The sequence below is a fragment of the Dasypus novemcinctus genome, chromosome 14 (genome assembly GCF_030445035.2).
Source record: "Dasypus novemcinctus isolate mDasNov1 chromosome 14, mDasNov1.1.hap2, whole genome shotgun sequence".
Classification (NCBI taxonomy): domain Eukaryota; kingdom Metazoa; phylum Chordata; class Mammalia; order Cingulata; family Dasypodidae; genus Dasypus; species Dasypus novemcinctus.
The window spans coordinates 104,204,440-104,216,743 of NC_080686.1; the positions used below are offsets into that span (position 1 = coordinate 104,204,440).

Consider the following 12,304-nt stretch of genomic DNA (forward strand, 5'->3'; position numbering starts at 1 on the left):
AAAAAAAAAAAGCCAGCTTCAGGAATTCCTTGGAATAGTACGTTTTCTTTTTTAACTAAACAGTATTAGCAGCTTGCTCACCAGTCAAATAGTGCACTTAATGATTTTGAGTCACGTCTAAATAGCAGGGCAGCAGAACGTGATGGCTGAGAGCTCTAGCTCTGGACCCAGGAGGATGGGCCCCTCGAATGCCAGCTCTGCAGCCTTAGGGAGGGCGCTGAACCACAGGCTCAGTCTCCTCATCTGTAAACTGATGATGAGATACTACCCACAGTTAGAGGACTGCGAGGAATACGAGGAAAGAACGTGTGCAAGTTCTTGGCACAATGCCTGGCAACAGAAAGTACTCAATAAATGTTAGTTTTAATGTTTTAACTAGTAAAGCTAATTGCAAAGGACAGAGACGTGCTATCAGTAAATACACTACTGGTTCTCAAGGCGTTCTGTTACTCTGGGAGTAGAGCTCAGTGATGGATGAGCAACTCAAAAACATGCACAGCGTTCCAACATGGTAACTACAAAATTAGAGCTCTTTTAGAATATGAAAGGTCAGGAAAATTTGTTCACATACCACTTACATATCTTTTTACCTAATAAGCTAAATTAAAGCATACCTTCTGACCTAGCAATTCCACTCCTGGATATACCCGAATGAAACTTTTGTGCATATGCTCACCAAAAGACACATTATCTTATGTTCCCAGACAACTATTCCCAATAGCCCCAAACTGTGAGATACTCTAATTTCCAACTAACTGTAGAATGGGTGAATAAAAGATGCTGCCTGTATTCACAGATGGAGTGCTACACAGCAGTGAGAACGAAGCTCAGCTCCTTAACAGCTGGATGACCCGTCAAACTAAATGGTGAGAAAAACAAACCATGTACAGAAAGTACATCCTGAATGACACCATTTATACCAAGTTCAAAAACCGGCAAAACCAATCTTGTGGCCAGAATAATGGCTACCCTGGGGGGTGAGCAGGGAAGTGGTGACGGGTGGCCTCTGGAGTGCCGGAAGGCTGTTTTCTTGAGCCAAGTGCTGCTTTCACAGGCATGTTCAATTTATGAAAATTCATTCAGTTTTTAAAGATAAGATACTTTTATTATACCTCAATAAAAAGTTTAAAAACATAAAAACTATGGGACAAAGCTTTAAATTTTGACAACTTTTTTCTATGGCTTTCATTCTAGAAAGGATTTAAGAAACTTAACATTAACTTATTTTGTTTCTCTATATCAAGGTGAAACTAAGATGCTTTCTTTTTGTAGTAGCACATATCTTAATCAAGGAGAGAGTACAGACGAGAAATATTTTTGAACATAAGCTACAAAAGGGCAAATACGAAATGTGTTTATTATGGTTTGCTTGGTATAGCACCTAAGAAGGAACAAAATGAATTAACCAGGGATCTACAATTCTTTTCTCATCCAAAAAGTACTTAATACACTTTTATTTCCCGGTAGTTATAAAGCACAAGAATGCTAGAGACATATTCTAAGAAAGTATCATTGGTGATCACTTTAAAGTATTCATATTGAGGAATTTTTACCTTTGATACAGGTCACCCAAGGATTAATCTATTTCTAGTAAGAAAACAGGCTCCCTGAGTCAGAGAAGTACGATCTACGTGTTTTTCCTATGACGTTGCCGAACAAGCCCAATCATGCAAGCTATTTTTCTCAACCGATACAGTCAAAAAGAATAGACGGCCCAGTCAAAATGAGTGGAATCTCACAGTAACTTGAACCTACCTGCACTATATTCTTTTAAGGCAGAGAAGGAAAATGGAAATTGGGAAACATTTTCAACTGCCGTGGGGTAAAAGGGCTATCCAAAACTTACTGCTTCTTCATTAAAGTCTTGAATATAATAAAAATGTTGAAAAACTCAATAGAAATAACCCATTAATTATTGTGATAGATTTGTAAGTGCAAATGTGCAAGAAAGCTATTATATTACAAGGTTAAATGTATTGGCCTATTTGGTAGCCATATCGCAAATATTCAAAAAGCAAAGTTAAACACCATCTCAGACTGAAACAAAATATAGAATAAATGAATTCTCAATTACCCGGGCTAACTGTACATAAGAAGATATCCATGAATGATAGTCTAGTTCACTTTAACACTAATTCTATTTAGTTCTAAAATTACACTGCAGGGAGCTTTTGGAGACAAGCCCTTAAAACGGGCTCAGGAGTTCCAGTTCCCCCAGGGCTGCCTGCCCCTCCCGAGAGCAGGCGCTCAGCCTGCAGGGGCCACAGCGGGCGAGCATGACGATCCCTGCCCTCAAGGAGCTTCAGTCTAGTAGGGAGGAGACATACTAGACTGTGAGCTCCTCGAGGGCAGGAAAAGTGCTTCAGTCCTCTCTCCTCAGGGAGAGCACCAGGCTCAGCTACGGGACGGCTCAAGGATTTGTTGAACTGAATTGAACACGGGAAAGCATCTGTGGCAGCACAGGGTGAGCTCAACAAGAAGGAGGGCAAAGATGAGTCGGCTGTGATGTCATGGGGAGGCAGCACGGGAAACAGGCCTTGACAGACAAGGAAGTACTCCAGGCCACAGGCGCCAAGTGGGAGAGGGGTGGAAAGACACTCTGCGCCCTGACGACAGGCGCGCTGAAGGAGGAGGCCTTTACCCAAGATGGGAGGGAACAGGGATCAGGGCGAGCGGTTTCACCTGGCCGCTGGGAGAGGAATCTGGAGAGAGGGAGCAGTTAGGAGGGAATGGAGTCTCCAGCTCCTGAGTGGCTACTGGGAGGAAGTCGGGATGAGTCCCAGGAGAGGGAGATAAAGGAACGGCCGCATACCCTACAGGAGGTGAGGAGGAGAGCTGGCTCAGAGGAGAAGTAATGCTTCACTTTTTGGATAAACCTGATGCCTCGGACCTGTGAGAAGGTGGCAAGATTGAAGCTAAAATATGCAGAGCTGAGAAGCAAAGGCACACGGACGGGTAAGCTAAGTCTGGAAGTGCACTGGGAGAAAAGAGGCAGTGGGTGGAACAGAAAGCACTTTTCGTTTTCTTATCCTTCCCACTGGTAGGAGCCAGCAAGTCCCTGAGGTACAGGAGGTGCCACGGAGATGGGCTGAGAAACAGGTGCCAGAGAGGGGAGATTTCAAGGACAAGATTTCTTAAATTCTGAGGAAATGTTAAGGAGGAACAAAGTAACTTATGAGCAAAACATGAAATAAAGCATTTTTAAAAACCAGCTCTCATGGTGACAGAATGTTATGAGAATAAACTAAGCAGTTGGAGATTTGGACCTTGAAGAAAATGGAGAGGTAAGAAAGCGGCCTGGAAGTGCCTGAAGGGCGAGCTGGGAAAGGGGGAGCAGAGCTGTCCTCTGGGGCCCCGGGACGCTGAGCCAGCACTGCCCTCCCTCGGGCGCGCAGTGCTCACCACCCTGTGTGGTGGAGAACCGTCTCTTTCTACCACCCCCCCCCCCGCCCCAGAACTTTCACTCTCTGGGGGAAGGGGTTCTGCTAGGTTCACCATGGACCCCACAGAGCCCGGCTGAGAACAGAGTGGGTGCTCAGCACATACCTGCTGATGGGATGAGTCTCTCACGCCTCTGCGCGTGGCCTCAGGCCTTCCTTGGAAAGTTCTCCTTGTCTAACAGATTCTGCTGCCTCAAGATGGGGTGAGGGTGAAGGGGGTTTAGAGAGGGCTCAAGCATCAGGAGAAGGGAGGGCGAGTTGAGAGTTCAGGGTCTTCTGGTCTATTTGGCAATTTTTATGGAAAAGACTAAAATCTGGCAAATCAAGAAATGAAAATTCCACTTGGAACCAAGGAAGGACTGAAAACAGTGAGAACAAGCAGCAGAGCAGACTGAACCATGGTGGTGGTTTGAGCTGACAATTTAAGCTCCCCCTGCCTGTGTTATATTAAAAAGTTTTGTTTATTAAAGTATTACGTTTCAGCCTAGATTCTAATTCAATTCAATTCAACAAACGTTTACTGAAGTGCCAGATCCTACGCACAGCACCAGGTACAGGGAAAGACACAGCTGAGGCCCACCAAGCACTTACAGGCTAGCAGAAGACACAACAAGCAAAAACGTCCCTGTCGCTCCAGGGGACCGTGACCTCCTGAGCTCCGGGGCCCAGTGGTGTGTAACACGAAGCGGGAGCCACAGAACGGAAGCCGAACAGGCAAGGTGGATGTTTTCCTATACAGCAGAGGTCTTCGAAAGCGCCAGCAAGTGGCCATCGTTGAGGAGGGGCTGACTAGGGAAGTTTCCTGAGGTAGGTGCCACTGAGCTGGATTCTGAAGCCTGAGTAGGAGCTCATCAGGTGGCAAAGGCAGGGAAAGGCACTTCTGGGAGAGGAAACGGCACGAAAGGCCGTGAGCGCCGAGGGGAGGAGTGTGACGAGGCGGGTAGGCTGGGGCCGAATGTGTCAGGGAGAGAAAGGAGATGAGACCGGGAGGGAGGCAGGGGCCAGATGAGATCAGGTTTGTAAGCCACGCCAGCCAGAAGCTAGGGCAGAGGGAGCGGATGGTAACTTGAATGTTATGATTTTAAGATATAGTTTACTTAAGACTCTAGCCAGGTATAAAGAAAGGCAAACCAATTTAAAAACAATCCTATTTGTACCCGAGCGAGTGGAGCCTCGCAGAGGTCTGACCAAGGGACCGTGATATGCCACCACGGCAGAGGAGGACGAGCCGCAAGACCCCCCAGGCCCTCTCTGCCCGCCTCCTACCTGAGCTGAGCTTTGAGTTCAGTGAACCTGGGCCGCCTGCTGGGGTCGTAGGCCCAGCACTTGGTCATAAGGCTGTAGAGGGTAGGAGGGCAGTTTGGAGGCATCGGCAATCTCTCTCCGTTTTCGATGCGTCCGATCACGTCGTTGTTCTTTACTCCTTGGAAAGGCTTCACGCCGTGCATCAGGATCTCCCACATGCACACACCTGCGGAGTGGGGATCAGAGCACCTGTAAATCCAGCCTGCAGACGAATGCCTGGGTCTCAGGAGTAAGTTTAGAGTGGGCACGAGAGGACCAGCTGTGTGGTCACCAAATGCTCACCAAAGTAGCATTCAAATAGTTTTATTACAAAATAAGAATATTCATATTAATTTAATATGACATGAATAATGAAATGTTGAATTATAATCAAGGAAAAGGTCATTGTTTTTCTAAGAGGATTATTTCTCTGTGTATTAGAAAATGTCCTGTCAGCTACAGTGGTAGTTCATGGCCTAATAAACTAGTTTTAAAAAGCTGAACAGGGTGGCGGACTTGGCCCAGTGGATAGGGCATCCGTCCACCACATGGGAGGTCCGCGGTTCAAACCTCGGGCCTCCTTGACCCGTGAGGAGCTGGCCTATGCGCAGTGCTGATGCGTGCAAGGAGTACCGTGCCACGCAGGGGTGTCCCCTGTGTAGGGGAGCCCCATGCGCAAGGAGTACAACCCGTAAGGAGAGCCGCCCAGCGTGAAAGAAAGTGTAGCCTGCCCAGGAATGGCACCGCACACACAGAGAGCTGACACAAGATGACGCAACAAAATGAAACACAGATTCCCATGCCACTGACAACAACAGAAGTGGACAAAGACGATGCAGTAAATAGACACAGAGAACAGACAACCAGGGTGGGGGGGGGGGGGAGGGGAGAGAAATAAATAAATAAATCTTAAAAAAAAAAAAAGCTTAACAGATTTCAGATTTTTCTCCCACTTTAGTACACTGCCTAACCCAACCTGCTGACCATTATAGAAGATGACCTGGGGCCTGAAAGAGTAAACCCTCCAATGCGAGCCTTATATTTTACATAAAGGAACTTGGATTCCTTTATGTATTTCCCTTTGCCAGGACAGTATGCCCTCACCTAGGGCGCACAGTGGCACTGTTATCTGCTTATCTACTAAAAAGTTACTATTTCTCCCACAGGAAAACTGTGGGTTCTCTGGGGTGCAGTGATCTCACCTGCGAATATCACAACATGTGACCTCAAAAAATTTAGCTGCACACTACCCTTGGGAAATCAAATACTTTCTCGGTGTCTTCTGAACAACACGCAATAGTTTACTTTTAGAATAAAGACACTGAGAATGACAGCCACATAACATGACGAGAGAGAAGCAAAGGGCCAGCTGAGCTGGGTATGTGGCAGGCCATTTGCTGCTGGCTTTGGGTAACCGTCCCGTGCTCTGCCTTACTGCACTTGCTGCCGCCCCTTGAGCACGCCACAGACATGCCTTTGGAGTCTCTATGCTTCATGTTCTTTTATCTGCTTCTTTGCAAGCTCTCCTTTTTATCTGCACTGTGATGTTGGGGTTTTCCTCATTCTCCCTACAGAGAACTACTGTCACCTCGTATCTACTTTTATTATAAAATTCACACTGCAAAACTGGTCCTTTGAGGAAAGGAACTACAACTTAATTTTTGCATGTTCAGTACCTAGAACTGTACCTGTTTCAAAGCACATTACCATACTAATTGGATTTGATTCTGCAACAGTCCAGTAATTTCAAAGTGAAGTGTCCACAAAAAAGATAATGCCTGAGCTCTGTTTCCTTACCACACATTACAGCACTATCAGTAACAACACTGGACGTTCTTTCTTGAAGGCACACTATGTCTCTGGCATGCTTCTTTGAAATATGTATCCATGATCTGTAATCCTTACAATAACTCCAGCTTACTATAAAGATTATTTTATCAAATCTAAGGTGCCACTGATTATAGGATATACTATTAATTTATACGACCAAAAAAGGGGGTGAAGTGCTATCAACTGAACTATGATACTACTCTCATCTTTAGTTTTACCTCCCAGAAATTTTATATTACTCTTGCCAAAAGCTCTTTTAAACTCATTGAGACACCAAAGTAATAAAAATATGAACGAAACTGACAAAATTCACATGAGTGCAGGGAAGGACAACTACATAAAAAACACCCCCAGCTCGCACCAGCTATAAAATGTTACTGACTTTAAGACACACTCTGGATTCCTAGCAATGTTAAAATGTGAAGAGATGGGCATCTTAGAGTCTTCCAGGAGAGGATAAAAGTTCTAAAGCTTACAGCTATAATAAGGCAGCTCTTGGGACTCAAACCACATCAACTTGACTTCAGAGCCTTTTCGTACTATGTCATGCCATTCCCTGTGTTACTCAGAAGTTACTTCTTTTAACTCTTATCGGAGCAGTAAATGGTTCTTAAAAATCAACAGTTCAGTAAAGAGAAGAAAAAATGAGAACACCTACTTGAGAGACAAGACAGAAAGAACCTAGGTACACAGACCTAGCAGGTGTCTCCTGTCAGGGGGTTATAACCTAGCAGGGAAAGTGTGTGTGCAGGACACCACGCAGGATGGAGGCAGGGTGCCAGGACAGGAGTGCACGGGGGTGCCGCAGCGGTGGGGTCAGGTCTGGTCAGACTGCCACGTGGGCTTCACCGAAGAGGTGGCCTGAAGTTCAAGGTGAGACAGGACTCCCCCAGGCCTGGAGGGAAGTGTAAGGCTGAGGCATGGGATGGAAGGAACAAGCCCAGGAAAGGCAGGGCTGGGGGAGCGTTTTATATAAACCATGCATGTTAAAAAGAGTGGGTGATGATAAATTTTGGATGAAGCAGTTTAATTAAAGAATTAGATGAATGAATTCGATCCACAATTTTATACCATCAGAGGTGTTCCGATAATCCATATTTAAAATTTTTAAAAATGAAAAAATGAAAAAGAATTAGAAGAGAAAGAAGGCCTAGCTAGGAGCAGGCAGGCAGGGACAGAATAGACCTCACAGAAGTAGAAATGAGAGAAGACGAGGCTCAAGCTGTCCAGCCTTGAGGAAAGTCCTGAGACAGCCAGAAGGAGGTCGGATCCCGCAGACAGACAGCAAGGACAGTTGTGGGCAGGGCAGTGTGAAGACCTGCTGTGGAAGCAGACGGAAACGTTCAGCGAAAGGCTGGAAGGCCAGTGTCTCAAACGCAGGCTCGAGACAAATGCTAAGTCACTCACGTAAAAGAAATGAATGAGATGGCAAAGGGAGAGAGGAAAGGAAGAAGAAAATAGGCAAGCCTTCTCCCTGGTGAGGGAAGAAGAGCAAAGGGGACCAAGGAGGGTGTGAGCCAGAGGAGCGAGGGCACCCAAACAGCGGAATCTTCCAGGGCTGTGCCCCAGCACTGGGCACAGGACATGCTCATTGACTCAGTACCCAGTGAGCCCAGGAAGAGGCTGGATGAAAGAGATGGTGAGGGAAGGGGGTAATACGTTTATTTTATAAATATACGAAATACAATTTTAAAAATATAAAACTTTTCAAAATACTCACCAAACATCCATACATCACTAGCTGAGGTAAAACGACGAAAATTGATGGACTCTGGAGCCATCCATTTAATAGGCAATTTTCCTTTGGAAGCTAGAAGGTAAATTTTAGAAAATTATTTTCCTGTTACCTGCTTAAGGATATAACACTTAGTTAGCTAGCTGAAATTTTTAGTGGATATATGTATCTATAAAAGTTTTAGGCATTTGACCCCTTGGATCTTTGGGAGAGTGGCTTTTTATTTTCTTTTGAGTCATTTGGGGTGAGGTAGGATTAGAGGGCATAGGGAAATCAAGCCCTGATGGCCTTCCTTCCGGAAAGAGTCAAGCAGCACTATCAGCCTGCAGCTCTGTTACGTAAGCTCTCACAATTCACCAAGAGGTCCTAACCTTCAGGTTGGAAGCCCTGCTAAGAAGAAAGGCCTTCACCACTGGATGGAGAATAGGAGGTGGTGATGGAATGAAGTCTGCTTTTTAGGGAAAGGCTGAAGTCACTCCTCTTTAGAGGCCTAAGGAGCAATGTGCCACCAAGGGCCACAGCCCACGGCCGCCCAGAACATGCCTTCAGTCTCTGAAGTTACCAAGATGAACAACTGAGAAGCATTTACCAAGGAATTTTCATACCCAGATATGATCTAGGGTGAAAGAGAAGTTCCACACTGGCCCAGGGCCCCAGGAGTAGGAGAGACAGGGAATGACAGTGGGCACAGGGGAAGGGGCCGGGAGGGGCCTGCAGGGAAGGAGTCAGCCAGGGGAGGGGGTCCGGAGGGGCTGCAGGTGCCAAGGAGAGTACCAGGCTGGGGGTTTGGGGCCTGGAGCAGGGCTGCTGGTGAACGAGCTCTGCCACAGAAGGCTGGGCTCCTTCAGCCTGCCAAGGAATCTGGACTTTTTTGGGTAAAAAATAAGAAGCATTTAAACTTTTTAATCATTGCAAGGGTCTTTGTAAAATGGTAGCAATACATACGCAAATACCATAATGTGGATTAATTCAAACTTTAGCTGAAGTTGTAGGAATACAAATACTACAAATAAAAATATTTGCTCAATAATTTCAAGAACCAATTCAATCTGATTCCAATATTGGCAAAATTAAAGAAAATTCACATGAACTAGATTTCAGTTAAAAAAAAATAGATGGGGAGCAGATGTGGCTCAAGCAGTTGAGCACCTGCTTCCCACATGGGAGGTCCCAGGTTCGGTTCTTGGTGCCTCCTAAACAACAACAAAAATGAAACAAGCAAAATAAATGAAAAACAAAACAAAACAAAAAACAACCAACCAATTTAGGGGAGCCAATGTGGCTCAGGGGTTGAGTGCCAGCTTCTCACACATGAGGTCCTGGGTTCAATCCCCAGCCCTTAGGACCTCAAAACAAAACAAAAACAAAAGCAAAAAACAAGGCATGGATCAAAGGTGTTGGAGTTAGCAGATGACAGAGTTTAAGTCAGGTCTCCTTCACAAGCTGCCATACCCAGTTCCATCTGCTCTGCGGTGTCTAACCATTCACTGGATGGAGGACATTTGGGATAACTCTATTTTTTCAGGTATTATAAAGATGTGATGAACATTTGAGTATAGGTTTTTGTAGAAACAAATTTTCACTTCTCTGGGATAGATGCCCAGGAGCATGCTTGCTGGGCTGCATGTCTACTGTGGGTTTTGTTTTTTAAGACTGTCAAACTGTCTTCCAGAGGGGCTGTACCATTTCACATTCCCATCAACAGTGCAGGAGAGATCCAGTTTCTCTGCATCCTCACCAGCATTTCTTGTTATAATCACTATTTTTTATTGTATCCCTTCAGATAAGTGTGCAGTGCTTTCTCAATATGGTGGTTTTCCTTTTTTTTTCAGGAGGTACTGGGGAATGAATCCAGGACCTTGTACATGGGAAGCAGGTGCTCAACCACTGAGCCACATTCACTCCCCAGTAAGAGTTGGTTTTTGCGTTTGTTTTTAGGAGGTACCAGGGATAGAACCCCGGGACCTCGTACATTGGAAACAGGCACACAATCCTTTGGGTTACATGTGCTCCCCTCTCACTTGGGTTTTAATTTGCATTTCCATGATGGATAAAGACGCTGGCCGTCTTTTCAAGTGCTTATTTGCCATCTGGATGTCCTCTTCAGGGAAATGTCTGTCCATGTCTTTTGCCTATTTGCTAATTTACTGTTACTACTGAGTTTTGACAGTTCTTTCCACATTTTACATACTAGTCAGCTATTTTCTCCTGTTCAAGCTTGTCTTCCCATACTCTTATTAGGGTCTTTTGCAGAACAAATACCTTAAATTTTGATTTGGTTTAATGTATCAATTTTTCCTTTTATGGATTAAGTTTCTGTTGCCAAATATAAGGCCTCCTTGTCTAGACTTACATCCTAAAGATTTCCACTATGTTTTTTCCTAAAAGTTTTGTTTTATAATTAAGCCTGCAATCATTTTGAGTTGGTTTTTGTTTGCGGTATGAGGTGGAGGTGAGGCTCACATTTTGTAGCAGAGCCATTTGTTGAAAAGGCTATCCTTCCACTGACTGTGCTTGTCAAAAATCAATCAAGCATATTAGAGCACACCTATTTAAAAAAAATAGGAAGCAGATGTGGCTCAAGCAATTGGGCTCCCATCCACCAAAATTAAAAACAAAACAAAACAAAAAAATGCATAAAAGATTTTGTGCATATTCTCATTTATTGCTCTGCTTTCTTACCTTTGTAGTAAGTACTGTCTTCCATATATCGAGATAATCCAAAGTCTCCTAATTTTACACAATCAGTTGAGGAAACTAGAACATTCCGAGCAGCAATGTCCCTGGTAAGTAACAATTTGGGACAATAAATTTTAACACAAGAAAACAGAAGAAACACAATTCCACAAAACTGTCTGCACTACATAAAAAGGCATACTGCTAAATCCTACAAAGGAGGCTTTAAATACAATGCAAAGAGATTTATCATATGTCAAAAAAGATATTATTTTACTTCAAATATATTGTGGCACATATTTTCTCATTAAAAAATGATGAATTTGAACGATGGCAAAGTTTATTATCAAGTAAGGAAAGGTTTCTTATTTCATAAAATTATCTGGTCAACTGCATTAACTGATGGTGATACACAAGTGTCACTTCAAATAAAGTAAAAGCAGTCTTCCAAACATGTCTAAATGACTTGCTGATGCAGTTTGTTTTAATGCTGGAAAAATCTTCAAGGATAACAAAACTTTAACACAATTCCTAGCAATCAAATTGTCAGGCAAATATATACTCCAGAAACCCAGAGTAAAACAGAAATTCTGCGCAAAGCCAAGAGATGTCGCTGTGACACTGTGGTCTACTAGAAAGTTCCAGGATGGAGTCTCTCATTTATCATTTCCACAGGTTCACTGTTCTAGTGTCAAGTATGGCCTGGCCTCTCAACAGTACTTGCTGAGTGAATAATTGACCTGAAATCATCATAAAGCATTTCAAACTCCAAGTGTGGAGCATCCTTCCAGTAGCTGTACTGACATGCAATAGCAAGTACTCTGCTCTGGCCCGACAGCACGCAGCCTGGTTTTCTGCAACTGAGTCCAGTAGATTCAAATGGTATCGAGGGATCTACAGTGCACAGGATCTCTGACCTCCCAGTTTCTCCATCACCACCTTGTCCTGTGCAGGAGGCAATCGTTTCACCTTTTTCACATTTAACAGCTTTATGAATGTTATCTTACCTGTGTACAAATCTTTTGCTCTCTAGATAGGCAAGAGCTGTACTAAGCTGATAGGCATACAGGATCAAAGAGGCTAGATCCAAACTGTACTTCCTTACTTGCAAAAAGGACCTCAGCTTTTGGAACCAAGATAAAACAGAAAAAGAATTAGGGCTGGAGAAATTGACAGCCAAAAAGCAACATTTAATAATAAAGCTGATCATTTCCAAACACATCTATAAAGTTTCCCCCAATGAAAAAAGGGTATAATGAAAGAAACATTTCAGCTCAGAAATTAAGGTTAATCCTGTTTTTGAAATTCTGTTCTAAAATCAAAATTTTATAACAATTTT

General features: G+C 44.0%; 1 protein-coding gene across 30 annotated transcripts in view; it reads right to left on the reverse strand.

Annotated features, from left to right (window-relative positions):
* The window catches only part of PTK2 (protein tyrosine kinase 2), a 327,553-nt gene that overhangs the window by 64,918 nt on the left and 250,331 nt on the right, over positions 1 to 12,304 (reverse strand). For all 30 annotated transcript variants that reach the window (XR_011645712.1, XR_011645713.1, XR_011645711.1 and 27 more), the window contains 4 exons: positions 11,973 to 12,088; positions 10,972 to 11,072; positions 8,275 to 8,364; positions 4,707 to 4,911 (listed from right to left, as the gene is read on the reverse strand). Coding sequence is in view for 26 of the 30 variants with exons in the window: in XM_071208058.1 (XP_071064159.1) it covers positions 4,707 to 4,911; positions 8,275 to 8,364; positions 10,972 to 11,072; positions 11,973 to 12,088 (512 nt within the window). In the remaining 4 variants the exon portion in view is untranslated. The remainder of the gene's footprint in view (positions 1 to 4,706; positions 4,912 to 8,274; positions 8,365 to 10,971; positions 11,073 to 11,972; positions 12,089 to 12,304) is intronic.